Here is a 13,680-nt window from a genome sequence, read left to right on the forward strand (position 1 = left end):
GAAATGATGTCGGTGGACTCAAAGCTCTAGGAGGACTCTGTCAGCCAACACCCTGAGACAGACATATATTTCACAGTACTGACAGCAGCCTTTGGATCCTTATTTTCTTACCTTTTCTGACTGTCTCCATCCACCCCCCCGCCTCCCCCCTCCACCACATCCAGGATGCCATGGCCATCCAAGTTCATCCCTCCACGAACCAACCCTAGTCCACAACTCCCCCCACCGCTAACACACCTTTGCCGACCCGAGACTCCACGCAAGCTGCCACTCTTCTGCTTCCCTCCCTTATGCCATAGAATTAACAAGGAAAGCCAGTGACCTTACACACAAGTGCGCCAAATCGACTGGTGCACATCACCTTGCAACCAGGTGCCACTGACTCCATCTTGAAAGTAATATGTCATTTTAAGGAAGTTACACTAATGCGTATTCATGGCATGGAAATGTGTTACAAGTCCAAATCCGCAACAGGCCAGTGAAATGCTCCACATACCACAAATATTCTGCTGATTTTATCTGTGCATCTCAAACGACTATCGAGAAATTGAAATTTTGCATTCTGCCAAATTAATTTATCCCATATGTCACTTTTTCCAATCTTGTGGGCTCCATAAGATCCCCCCAGTAGTTCTAAAACAGATGTGAGGAAGCATAGTAAGCATATGCAATAAGTGGGACAGTACTAAACATTCAACGTGAAATTGTTCTCTTTTGTGGAGGCTGCGACGGGTTTACTCTATTTTTACTTCAAACTTTTATGGGTACAACATTGTCTAACATATCAGCTTCATTCTCTAATTACAACTATCAAAAACCTAGATAACTCCGCAGCCTGCCTTGGGCTCAGAGAAGTCTTTTCATTTTATTAGGTCTTACTGATGTTATTATGTGTCCTCACAGAGTTCGGAACGCAGCAGAACATTACTAGACTGCGACCAAACCTTAATTGCCAATCAACTTTAAAAAGCAATGCATGAATAAATAAGCAGTACAATGTCACAACATAAATTTGACTGTAGTTATGAACTTAACTATTTCAATAAGAAGAAAATAAGTTGCAAATGTTATACTAACTATGTATTCTCTCATGACAGCTTATTTCCTTTTCCCAACATGCACAGAATCTATATGGATCTATATCATTCTGCAAAGATTTAAAACAGATGCTCCTGAACCAGACAGGATGAGAAATGCTTGCTAAAAATGACCAGGGCTAAGCAAATTCAACAAAATAAAAACTGCTGAACATAATTTGAACCAATTTTGCAAGCTGTTTCGACAAATTAACTAAGTTACCAACTAAATTAATCAGATTGGTTGAGGCATTGCAATGGTGAATGCACCAAGGAACCCTGCCTTTAATTTAAAAAATGCAAAATGCCTGAATATATTCTTTCTGCTCACAGGGGACAAGCCCCTTCTTGCAAATTAATATACATTGGTTCCAGCAAGTATAAGTGAGCCACATTGTGATAATCTAAAATTGATTGTTCGTGTAATTCTTAGCACACTCCATTTGCCGTGGCAAAGCCTTGAGTAGAGTCAACATGCCAACTAATCAATATCCTTCTTTCATGCAGTATAAATTGTTGTTCTGTTTGAATTTTGGCATTTGGTCCTGATGAGTGCAAGATGAAAAGTTTTGACAGCAAGTCTCTTTTTTCAGCAATAGTCAAGTGACTACATGGAAAATGCTTGAGTTTTACACTGAGTTTATATCACCTGAACCCCTCAATAAGAATACTTTCCCTATCTTTCCATTCTTTAACGCATATGTGTAATTTCTAATTATGTAATCTGCACATTCTCACATCAGATGTAGCCAATTACTTTCCTCCAGTCAAAAGTATATTGTGATATTGCACTAATGGCAGAACCTTGTTTTATATTCAAAATTACATCCTTAAATATGCAGAAAACTTACCTAAACCCAATTCTCTTAAAGAATGCAGCTAAGCAACTTCTGTGTGTATGACACAAACAATAAAAGAACAGGATAGCCGACAGATACATGTATGGACCCCTCACTGAAGTCCTTCATTGCTTTTGGCATTGTGTGGACACTAATGATTGTGCCAACTGTACTAGATCAGAAACAACTCAGGGTTACATGTATGCATCTACAATTCAACCATGACCATTTATTATTCAACAAAAAATGGAATAAAGTACAAAAGGAAAAGAATGTTGTTTTTCCAGTTCTGAGCTTGTTAACTTTACTCACTGGAGGAAAGCGCAGCAGTCTGCCGTGTATAAATTGTGTTAAACTGATGTTACCTGCTGAACTGCTGTACTAAACAGGCTTCATAAAATCCCTGAGATCATCAGCTTACCTTCACATTTCTGAGATGTTTCACTCTGTTTGTGACCAGCGGGACATTTGCATTCATAGGATCCAACAGTGTTGATGCAGTTTCCACCTTGACACATGCCTGGGATTGCCTGACATTCATCAACATCTGGAAGAAGACGACACCACTTCAGTTAAATAAACTGCATATCAGGCAGACTGCACACATTAGCAACATCTGTCTTCAGTAAATACTACTGCAATAAGCACAGCAGCTGCTGGTCTGAAGAGAGAGAAAGAAAAAGTATTCTGTGAGATTATCAAGCTTGTTGGGTCAAAACTGCGGGATTCTTAAGTTTTCATTTAGATAGCCTTCCAATCCAGTTCAAGCCTAAAATTAACAGCATTTTTAAATTAATACATGAAATGATTTATGCCAAACATACCTTACTTTCATTTATGAGAAAATGTGCTTTTGTGGAAATCCCATACCATTTATAATCATTTCCATCATTTCTATCTACCCCTCGCAGTGCTGGTTTCCTCTGATATGTTGAGTGCTTCTCTGCATGCAGAACTATTTTCATGGCACATGTGCAGTGGCTCTATGCCATTCAGAGGAAACTAGAAATCAATGTTTCCCCCAATGCCTGACGATCAGCGCTGATTTTGGTTTCTTAATTATCACGTCACCCCTTAATTACACCAAGGGACCTTTTTTCCACTGGTGCACCAAACTGATGTTCAATTCCACTCTTCTACCTCTACCACAGACTCCAGGTAACACATTGAACCACAGCGAATCTGGGATAAGTGGCGTTTTAATTCAGTATCAGCAATGCTGAAGTGGCTCTGACTCCGCTTCATTAACCTCCCTTGTTCCACTCTCAAGCTATTTTATAGGCACCACCTTTCTGAATTTTCTACCCACTCAAGTATTGGTCTATCATCAATATTCATCTCTTTCACCCAGGACACTGGTTGGCTATGTCATTGCCTCTTCTATGCAGGTATAAAAACAGAAATGTGCAAATTTGGAAACCAAACTGAAATATGAAATATACTAAATAATCCTGAAGACAATTAAGGCAGCAAAGGGATATCAAGAAAAGGAATAGGCTTCATGTTTGACTCAATGGTGTTATGTGTAAACCTGGTGATTGATTTATTTGGATATCTAGTCGTTGGCAGTGTTGAATTAGAACCTCTTGCTGCAACCCGTAAGAGCTTGTAAACCAGTTTATGGGAGCAGAAAGGAGTCCTAAAAATGTATCCATTTTGGCTATAAAGAATGGGGTTGTGTCCAAAGTAAGAAGCAGAGAGATGTGCCACCACGGAACTTGAGCAACGTTACAAAAAACACAAAGGAACTGAAAGCAAAGTTCAAACCATCACACAACAATGTCAGGTCTTTAAAGCAGCATGACCTTAAGCTGAAAATGAAATCTGCCACAGCACTGTTCACAAGTGCTCTACAGCATAGTCGTGATGATTACCTGTTACAAGGGACGTTTTCCATGTGCGGCTTTAAAGCAATCCATGTGAGAAATGATTGAAGAAGCAGGTCTGGGCAATTGAAGTTACTTGCAAAATCTGAGGTCAATTAGAAGGCAGTTGTAGCTGCTTGCAAATTTCTAGCTGCAAGTTATAAGAATCCAGCAGGGAGTGCCTGCCTTACTTTTCTATTTAAAAAAATATTACTTTGGATCTGTAACAAAGTATGACATTTTGGCATCTGGGTTGTCCTAGATGTATAACTCTTGTGTGCAATAATAATAGATAAACAGCACCTTTAATTTTACAAACTGATAAGTATGCACGTCAACTTATGGTGCCTAAAAGATCACGAGGTAGGCTTGGTAACATGAACACTGGGAGCCATTATTAGAAGTGTGCACTGTTCCACAGTCAGATCCAAGACTGCACAACTGGGTCCCACACTAGAAGGAGCTAAACATCCAGGGGTCAGCTGACCCACACTCTTCAAGGGGCAGTACACACCCCAAATCCCAACATACATATATACATATATCACACAAACATTTTAATGTGATGAATTCATTTTCCTTCAATTGGTAGAAATAGCAGCAAAATGGATGATTATTTGAACGGTAAAAAAATGAAGCATGCTGCTGTGCAGAGACCCGAGTGTCCTTGTGCATGAATTACAAAAAGTTGGTTTCCAGATGCAGCAGGTAATTGGAATTGGAAGGCAAATGGAATTTTGTCCTTGGAGTTTAAAAACAGGGAGGTTATGTTGCAGCTGTATAAGGTGCTGGTGAGGCCACACCTGGACTATTCTGCACAGTTTTGGTCTCCTTACTTGAGAAAGGATATACTGGCACCGGAGGGGTGCAGAGGAGGTTCACTAGGTTGATTCCAGAGTTGAGAGGATTGTTTATGAGGAGAGACTGAGTAGACTGGGACTGTACTCATCGGAATTTAGAAGAATGAGTGGGGGGGGGGATCTTATAAAAATATATAAAATTATGAAGGGAATAGCAGGGAGGTTGTTTCCACTGGCAGGTGAAACTAGAACTAGGGGGGAAAGCCTCAAAATAAGGGGGAGCAGATTTTGAACTGAGTTGAGGAGGAACTTCTTCACCCAAAGGGTGTGAATCTGTGGAATTCCTTGCCCAGTGAAGCAGTTGAGGCTACCTCATTTTATGTTTTTAAGGCAAAGATATATAAATGTTTGAACAGTAAAGGAATTAAGGGTTATGGTGAGAGGGTGAGTAAGTGGAGATGAGTCCACAAAAAGATCAGCCATGATCTTATTGAATGGCAGAGCAGGCTCGAGGGGCCAGGTGGCCTACTTCTGCTCCTAGTTCTTTACATCTGTTCTAATCACATAAAGTGAGCAGATATTGAGGTCCTATGGCAAGATTTACAAGATGTAGGGAGGAAGTGAAAAAGTAGGACCTTAAAGGTAGTGATCTCTGAATTATTCCTAGTGCCATGCTCTTGCGAAAGTATAAATAGGAAGATAGGGAAGATCAATGTGTGATTTAAGGCACGGTGCAGGAGGAAGGACTTTAAATTCTTATGGCATTGGGCCTGTTGTGGGGCTCATGGCACTTATGCAAAGGGAAATGGTTGCATCTCAACTGGACTGGAACAAATGTCCTAGCAGGATGGTTCACTGCTGTGGTTGGGAAGGGTTTAAGCTAAATTGTCAGGGAGATGGGCACCAGCGTATAACAATAGAAAAGAGGAGTAATGTGCATAAAGGAGCCAAACTTTTGGATAGCATTAAAGAGGGTAGTACTTTATTAGAAAGAAGCAGACTAAGAAGAATTAAGAGAAAATCAAAGACAAACTTACAATGCAAATATGTAAACTCATATGGCGTGGTAAATATGGTTGGTAAGCTAAAAGCACAAAAAGCTGAGAGGAAATATGATGTAGTGGTAATACCAGGAATGTGACTTAAAATCGGAGAGGACTCAGCACCAATATTCAAGGATACAGGATGCTCAGGAAGGACACGAAAGGAGAAAAAAAAGGTTGGGTAGTGGTCCTGATTAGGAAACACATTTTAGTGTTGGAAAGAAAGGATGTCCTGGATGGGGCAAAGACAGAATCCATTTGGTTAGTGTTGAGAAGTGAAAAATGGTGATCACACTATTGGTGTATTTTATAGGTCACCACATAGTACCAAACAGGTATAGGAGCAAATCCATAGGGAAAACACACAGATATGCAAGAATTAAGTAGTGATATTGGTGATCTTTAATTACCTAAATATCCATTGGGATAATCTTAGAATAAAGGATATGGAAGTGGGGGGAATTTATAAAATGTGTTCAGGAGAACTTCCTTGACCAGTATGTTCTCGGTACAACTAGGAATAAGGGATTGCTGGATCTGGTTCTGGGGAGTAAGTGGACCAATTGGATCAAGGCCTGAATTTTCACTCTCAAATTCCAAACTCCACAAACCTGACCTGGGAAAAATGCCCTGGAACTTCTGATTTGGGATGGTTTGCAGAGGCTGAAAATGTTGGAAACAGTTGGAAGCTGTCAAATGCAAAGACGGACTGGGGGAAAGAACTGTGTGGGTGCTGTGGGACCTTGCCCCTCTCCAGTTTAAAAAAATAATGAAATTAAAACGAACTCTTCAGTACTCGCACTTCAGCCTCCCCATACTCCCCATCCATGTCAACCCATGTCAACTCATGGCCCCCACCCAATTCCTATGATCATCATACCCCCTATGCCAGGATATGCCCATCCACATACCCCCATAACCCAGCATATCCTCTATGCCAATCATTGCCCTTCCACACACACCCATGGCCCTTCATACCCTCGATGTCAACCTATGCCCCTCCACATACCTCCCATGGTCCTATGTATTTGCTAAACCAATTTAGTTCCAACTCATTCCAACCCATGACCCTGCCCACCACTTTTGGACCTCACAGCTTCTATGCCAACTCATCCAATATCCACCTTATGCAGAATTCAGGATCCACTCTGACGTTAAATAAAATTCTTAAATGTTTATTGATGAATTCCCTATTTAGAAAAGAACACCCCCATTGATAAAATTTCATTCACAACATTTAACTTACTTCGGTCACTCAATCCCTTCTAAAAATCATTTGTATTCATAGTCCTACTTTTTAGACATCAGTACCTGGAGCTGTTAATCAAACTATGAATGGGCAGGGATCTCACTGTGATAATGATAGGTTGTGAAATTAGTCATGCAGCACTAATCCTATAATGCTAGTCCTCAGGCTTATGTCAAAAGATAGAGTGAAATAGTAAGCATTTATTATTTTTTAAAACTGCAGATAACTTGTTCAAATACCTAAAGGGCAGGAGATTTGAAGTCCTTGACAGCTTAACAGTTCCATTTGACAGTTCCAAAAAGTTCCTTACTCCTACCACCACAGCCCATCCCCACAAATTGTTGGGAGCTAGGTTCGGAAGTTGGACTTCCAGATCTGGGTCTCTGCGGTCATTTTCAGTAAGAGAGTGTCTCCTTCTGCAGGAAAATTTAGGCCCAAGTGTCTGTGGGAATATACTTGGATAAGAGTGATAATTGTATCATACGATTTAGTGGTTCACATTAGTAATGGTAGAATGGTGGGGCACGGGGTTAGTGGCGTCAGCATCAAGCCCCTTCCTTTATACTGAAGGGGCTCACTCCCCATAGATCCTGTAGTTAAGGTATACCTGACACCAACACTGTGTGGCATGGCACCTTTCCATTAATTGGCCACTTAAGGGCAATCAGGCTGTCTGACAACTTCCCTGCCAGCAGCAAAATTCTCTTGGAGGTTGGTAGTCAATGGGCACAGAACCCTTCACCATTCCACCAGATTTTACCTGCCACTGCCCTATCTGCCAGCCTGCTCACATGGTGTTGGTGTGCCGGGGGGAAGAGGTGGATTCTTTTTCTAAATGCTTTGCTTTTCCTTTCCCACCTTCAAAAGATTCCTCAAAACCTATTTCTTAGATTTTCCCTTTGTTCATCTCTCCTAATTCTTCTTTAAATTCCTTCTTGACGTCTGGATTTTGCTCTGTATGTGTACGTCATTGTTGACAATCATTAGTTCCCAGAGAAGATCCATAGTGTAGAATGCATACAATAAATAAAAATAAAATCTTTAGCACTTGCATTCTGATTTAATTCTTCTTAAAAATATAATTTGGGAAGAAATTCCGAAAGAAAAAACTTTGCCATGCTAGTTGGATTTCTCCATCTTTTGTGAAAATTAAACTAACATGCTTTTAAATCGATTCACTTTCTGTAAAATTGCGTGACATATTAGCGAGTGGAGCGTAGGTTTCCATCAGACTGCAGTTGTAAGCAAGCTGAGTTAGATGACTCATTTGATCAAATGAGTTTTTCTGAACAGACATTTTTGAAATCTTCTCCACATCTTCATTGCGAAGTTAGTTCTTCTCAGGAAAATTGTAACATCCAACGTCACTAAAATTTGTAGCTTGCAATCATTCCTAGCCATGTCAGCCATTTCAGAAATAACTTATTCAGCTTCACTTTGTTGCTTAGAATGGCAGGTTAGCATATTCTTAGTAAGGATTAGCCTCAAAGGTATTTTAATTATTACGACAAAAATTTAATGATCTGGATTTCTGAAGAATGGCACTACGGCACTGAATGTCAGAGCTCTAATATGCCATGTGTGCAGTACCAGAATATGGCACTGCATTCACATCATCTTTATGCTGAATCATGTGTTTGAATAGAATGGTTATGTCTCAAACACAGGCAGAAAACTTAGAGGGAGATCCATTACTGAAGCAGCTGGTTATATAGAGCAGAGTTGTCTGAGTACATTACCTGTACAATTTGTTAGCTGGGAATGATGCCTGGGCACAAATGGGCTATAGTTGGTGAAAAAGTTAATACTAATGCTTCCTTAAAAAAATAATCTTGACTTAAACTACCTTAAAATCCAAATGAAATTCAAATTGATTCAATTCAACACTGTAATTTCTTTTTAATGGAGTGGGTGTTCTCTTCTGCAGAAGGCTTTATTCCTAGATGAGACATGTGTGGGGGTTCTGCTCCCATGCATCTTCTGTTTCACTTGTATTTCTAATCAAATCTTAACATTACAAAGCAGCCTTTCAAAGGATAGGAATATAAATTTCTGCAACTACTCGGCAGACCCATCAACATTTGAAGAGAAAAAAAAGAGGTTAATGCTTTGGCTGAAGACCCTTTGTCAGAATGGTTCTAACAAAGGGTTCTTCTCTAATCTTGTGTTTAGACTTGTTCTATACTTCAGGCATTTTAATAGTTTTAATTTCAAATTTCCAGTGTTCAGGTTTTTTTTCTTTTTATCGCAGGCTTTAAATGAGCATGTTACTTGTCAAAGCATAAAAGGGGTGATATTCTAAAAGAATCAAAATCTAGAACAATCCAAATTTGACAAATGTGGTTAATTGTCAGCGATGAGTCGGTTGGTGGTACTTTTGTCTCCGAGTCACAAAGATGTGACTTTAAGTTCCACTTCAGAAACTTGGGGATAAAAGTCTGGATGTATGCTCAGTGCAGTAATGATGGAAGGCTATGTTGCCTTTCTGATTAGATGTTACTTTTTGAGGTGAACATAAAAGATTTCATTACACAATTTTGAAGAACAGGGGAGCTATTCAAAGTGTCCTGGCCAATATTTATTCCTCAATTTGCAGCACCAATAAAAAGATTATCTGGTTGTCGTCATATTGTTGTTCATGGGAACTGGCTGTTAATTGTATGTGGATTTAATTGAATGCAAGTGATGTTGATTCAATTGTGCTTTTATAAATAGGAAAAGACTGTAACTGGTTGATGGGTTAGGTTCACGTTCATATCTCTGTAAATAAATGCCTATAAAAGTGAGTGAAGTTTGGCTTCTATCCTTCACCACTGGGCTTTGTGGATTATAGCACATGCTGTGCAAAGATTGGCTGCCACATTTCCTACAATAAAAAAGTGACTCCATTTTAAAATACCTCAATGACTGTGAAGTACATTGGGATGTCCTGCGGTTGTCAAGAGCACTACATAAATGTGAGTTTTTCTTTAAAATAAAACTAAATTTTAGTGCAATCAAAGTAATTCAAAAGAAAGGAACAAGAATATTGCTAAAAGGGCATTTTTGTGTTTGTCCCATGAGAGCAAGATGAAAAGCTTCAGCAACATACTGCCCTCTCTCTTTTCCACTGGATTAAGAAAGCAATCAATCACTTTGTGGTTTAGTATGTAACTTGGTATGCTGAAAACGTGAAATAAAAACATGAACTGCAGGAAATACATCGCAAACTTCAATTGGCATTTGAAAATTGGAAAATATAGATTAGTGTTTCAGGTGAAGACACAACAGTCCTGACAAAAACTGACTCAAAGTAATGCATAATATTCTGTCGATTGAAGGAAATGTCTCCCTGAATATCATGGTTTATACCTGCCAGAGAACAAATCATTTCTGGAAACCGGATCACCCACATTTTCAAGTTCAGTATCTGGCTGGCTATGTATTGTGATTTGAAAACACAAACAATTTTCTTCATTAATGAAATAATTATCTTCAAAACAGCTATAATAATCAAATAAAACCAAGTGCCACAGGGAAACCTAATGGGGCCATAACTTTGACTCACAGGCTCCAATGCTGTCCAGCTCCTTTTAACTGCTAGCTGATGTAAAACAGGTAAGTTTCAAGTGTCCAGTGAAATTGACAAGCCAGGGAGAATTGTCTAAGAAAGTGGATAGGATTTGGATGCTTGGGGCATAAGTGGTCAGGGTTTGAAGGGGTGACAGGAGGTCAGTAATATGGGGTGCTTGGAGGTTGAGCATGGGGGATCGGAGGACTGTGGTTGGGGTGAATCGAAAGTGGGGCTATAAGAGGTTGGAGGTGGGTGGGGGAAATGGAAGGATGGGGATATCTAAAGTCGAGGTTTCAGAGTTCGAGGCGATGGGGTGGTCAGAGATCGGGGGTGTTGGAGGTTGCAGTGGTGGGTTGGAGGTCTAGCTAGGTGAGGGAGTCAGAGGTTGAAGGGGGCAGATCGGAGGTTCGAGATTCGAGGTGGTGAGGTCGGGGTGTTTTGAGTATTCCCAGGTCAGGGAATGCAGTGGTTGGGGGGGTGTGAATAGGTGGCCAGTGTCACATTTAGGAGTGGTGAGGGTACTGGAGGTCTACAGTAATAATGGGATTGGAGGTTGGGGTGTCAGAGGTCAAGATGATGTGGCTTTCGGAGATTGGGGAGGTTTGATGCCCAGTGGGTGGGAGATGGAGATTGACGCAGTAGGGTGGTTCAGAAGTCTAGGAGGCAGGGGAGGTCAGAGGTCAATGGGTGGAGGAGTCAGAGGTTGAGGGATTGGGGGTCAAGTGAGTGAGTGAGGTTGGGTGGGGGTGGATATGGACTCTTGAGCGGCGTGGGGGAATTGGGTAGGTAGTTAGAGGTGTGGAGAAAGTCCAATGGGTGTCAGGTCTGGGTGTTTACAACAATTACCCATGAGCTAAAACAGGGTTTAATTCTTCTAATTTTTTTCTGGTAACTAACCCGGTGAAACCATCCAAAGTTTGTGATTGAAATCGCTCTTGCGGATGGTTCCCAGTACTACACAATTGACAGAGAAAGTTAGCGCTTCTTGACAATTGCCATGCAAATATGTACCTGGTAACCTCCAAGAAGGATTCCCTAGCACATATTTAAGGTACCCCCAATCCAACATTGAGGAGTTCAGAAGTCACATCCGAGTACTGAGTTTAAATTATCAGCATTTTATATTATGTAAATGTAGCAACTTTCAAACCACTACATTAATTGTTGTTTTCTTATTCTGATACTCCAAAGATATGCGGGTTAGGTGGATTGGCCATGTTAAATTACCCCTTAGTGTCGGGGGACTAGCTAGGGTAAATTCATGGGGTTATGGGGATAGGGCCTGGGTGAGATTGTGGTTGGTGCAGACTTGATGGGCCAAATGGCCTCCTTCTGTACTATAGGATTCTATGATTCTATGAATTATACTCTACGGTGTAAATCTGGCAAGTTTTGAAGACTGGAAGGTAAGACAAATAGAACTATTTATTGAAACAATACTGCATGATAGAAATATGATAATACCATCACAGGAAGTGAACAATTAATATGGATTATATTTAACCTGACATTTGTGTGTTTCATTATTAAAATATTTAATCCATTGCATTTCAATAAACAAAATAAATACAAATACACTGATTTATTATTTTCAACTGTGCAGAAATCCTAATGTCATCTTTAAATATTTAAAATAACTACAAAGACAATTGTTCCACTGAAATTACCTTGGCAAGCACCAGAGCGGATATTGGGAATGAAACCACGGCGACAGGGGTGGGGTTGAGCAGGGCAAATTTCACATGGGTGGCCCCACGCACGGCCAACAGTAGCGCAGCAAAGCGTTTTGGTGCAGACGATGCCACTGATCTGACCCTGGCACATCTCATTATTCACTTGGGTGAAGCAAGGACCAGTACGGTAATCTGCCATTGGGAGAAGCAAAAGGGAAATGCTGTTATGTCATAAAAACACATACTGTACATAAGTTTTTAGAACACAGTCCTGACTTTCCACTTTACAATAACAATACTTATTATCCTGATTTGTTGAATGGATGGACTTGGGGACACGTTTACAGCACCCGTCCCACCCCAAACCCAACTCCTATCCATTCGCGCACACCAGCACTTCCCCCGCCCCCCCACCCCAACCTCCCAACCTGTTTAATACATCTCTGTGTTACAGGCTCACTGGTGTTACCAATATCCCCTGTGGTACTGTGGAGTGAGCTTGAGGCAAAGTTATAATGCTGTGTCAATCAGTGAATTTGGCTGTATCTTTGGTTCCAACCTGCAGCATAGTTCAGAGTGTTCAATGCTTTTTTTATTCTTTATTCATTCTTACGATATGGATATCGCTGACAAGCAAGCATTAATGCCAATTCTTAGTTGCTTTGAGAAGATAATGAGTCTTCTTCTGGAATCAAAGCAATTTGATACAGTTGAGGGTTTTTCTTGGCAGGCAGTTAAGAGTCAATCACATTGATGTTGGCTTGGAGAAGCATGTAGGCCTGATTGGGTAAGAATGGAAAATGTCCTTTCTTATTAGTGGATAGCTTCATAGTACTTTTAATGAGACCAGTTTTTTTGTTTCTGGACTTTACTAAAAACTGAAATCAAATTCTGCCTTGATACAACTTGAACACCTGTTCTCTGGATTGTTCATTTGGTAACATAATTACTACACTGCAATATTCATGCATTGCTAATGAATTGCAGTTTGTGATAACAGATCTTTGCACAAATCCAATTTTACTGCATTTTCTAGAGTAATAGCAATTGTGGATTGTTGCCCTTCCCAAATCAGATATATCTGAACATGGACCCATCAAAATATGGCTTTAATGTAATCTCAAAAGCTGAAAGTGGCAGTATCACAAAAAAAGTGATACTGGCAGCACAGTGGTTAGCACTGCTGCCTTACAAGCGCCAGGGACCCGGGTTTGATTCCTGGCTTGGGTCACTATCTGTGACTGTGTGGAATTTGCACGTTCCCCTCGTGTTCATGACCTCTACTACTTAGAAGGGCAAGGGCAGCAGATGCAAGGGAACACCGCCACATTCAAGCTCCCCCCCAAGCCGCACACCATCCTGACTTGGAACTATATCGCTGTTCCTGCACTGTTGCTGGGTCAAAACTCTGGAACACCTTTTCAAAAAACACTGTGGGTGTACCTACACCACATGGACAGCAGCAGATCAAGAAGGTGGCCCACCATCACCTTTTCATGGACAATTAAGGATGGGCAATAAGTGCTGGCTTTGCCACTGATGCCCACTTCCCACGAACAAATGGAAAGAAAGGTGGAGATCA

The 13,680-nt window shown here is 40.6% G+C and overlaps 1 protein-coding gene across 1 annotated transcript in view; it reads right to left on the minus strand.

Moving 5' to 3' along the window:
* Nucleotides 1-13,680, minus strand: part of fbn2 (fibrillin 2) — a 348,986-nt gene that overhangs the window by 231,245 nt on the left and 104,061 nt on the right. Inside the window, exons 6-7 of the mRNA XM_078214343.1 lie at nt 12,093-12,290; nt 2,337-2,462 (exon numbers count right to left, since the gene is read on the minus strand). Coding sequence (XP_078070469.1) covers nt 2,337-2,462; nt 12,093-12,290 — 324 coding nt within the window. The remainder of the gene's footprint in view (nt 1-2,336; nt 2,463-12,092; nt 12,291-13,680) is intronic.

Source organism: Mustelus asterias, chromosome 6 (assembly GCF_964213995.1).
Source record: "Mustelus asterias chromosome 6, sMusAst1.hap1.1, whole genome shotgun sequence".
NCBI classification, from domain to species: Eukaryota; Metazoa; Chordata; class Chondrichthyes; order Carcharhiniformes; family Triakidae; genus Mustelus; species Mustelus asterias.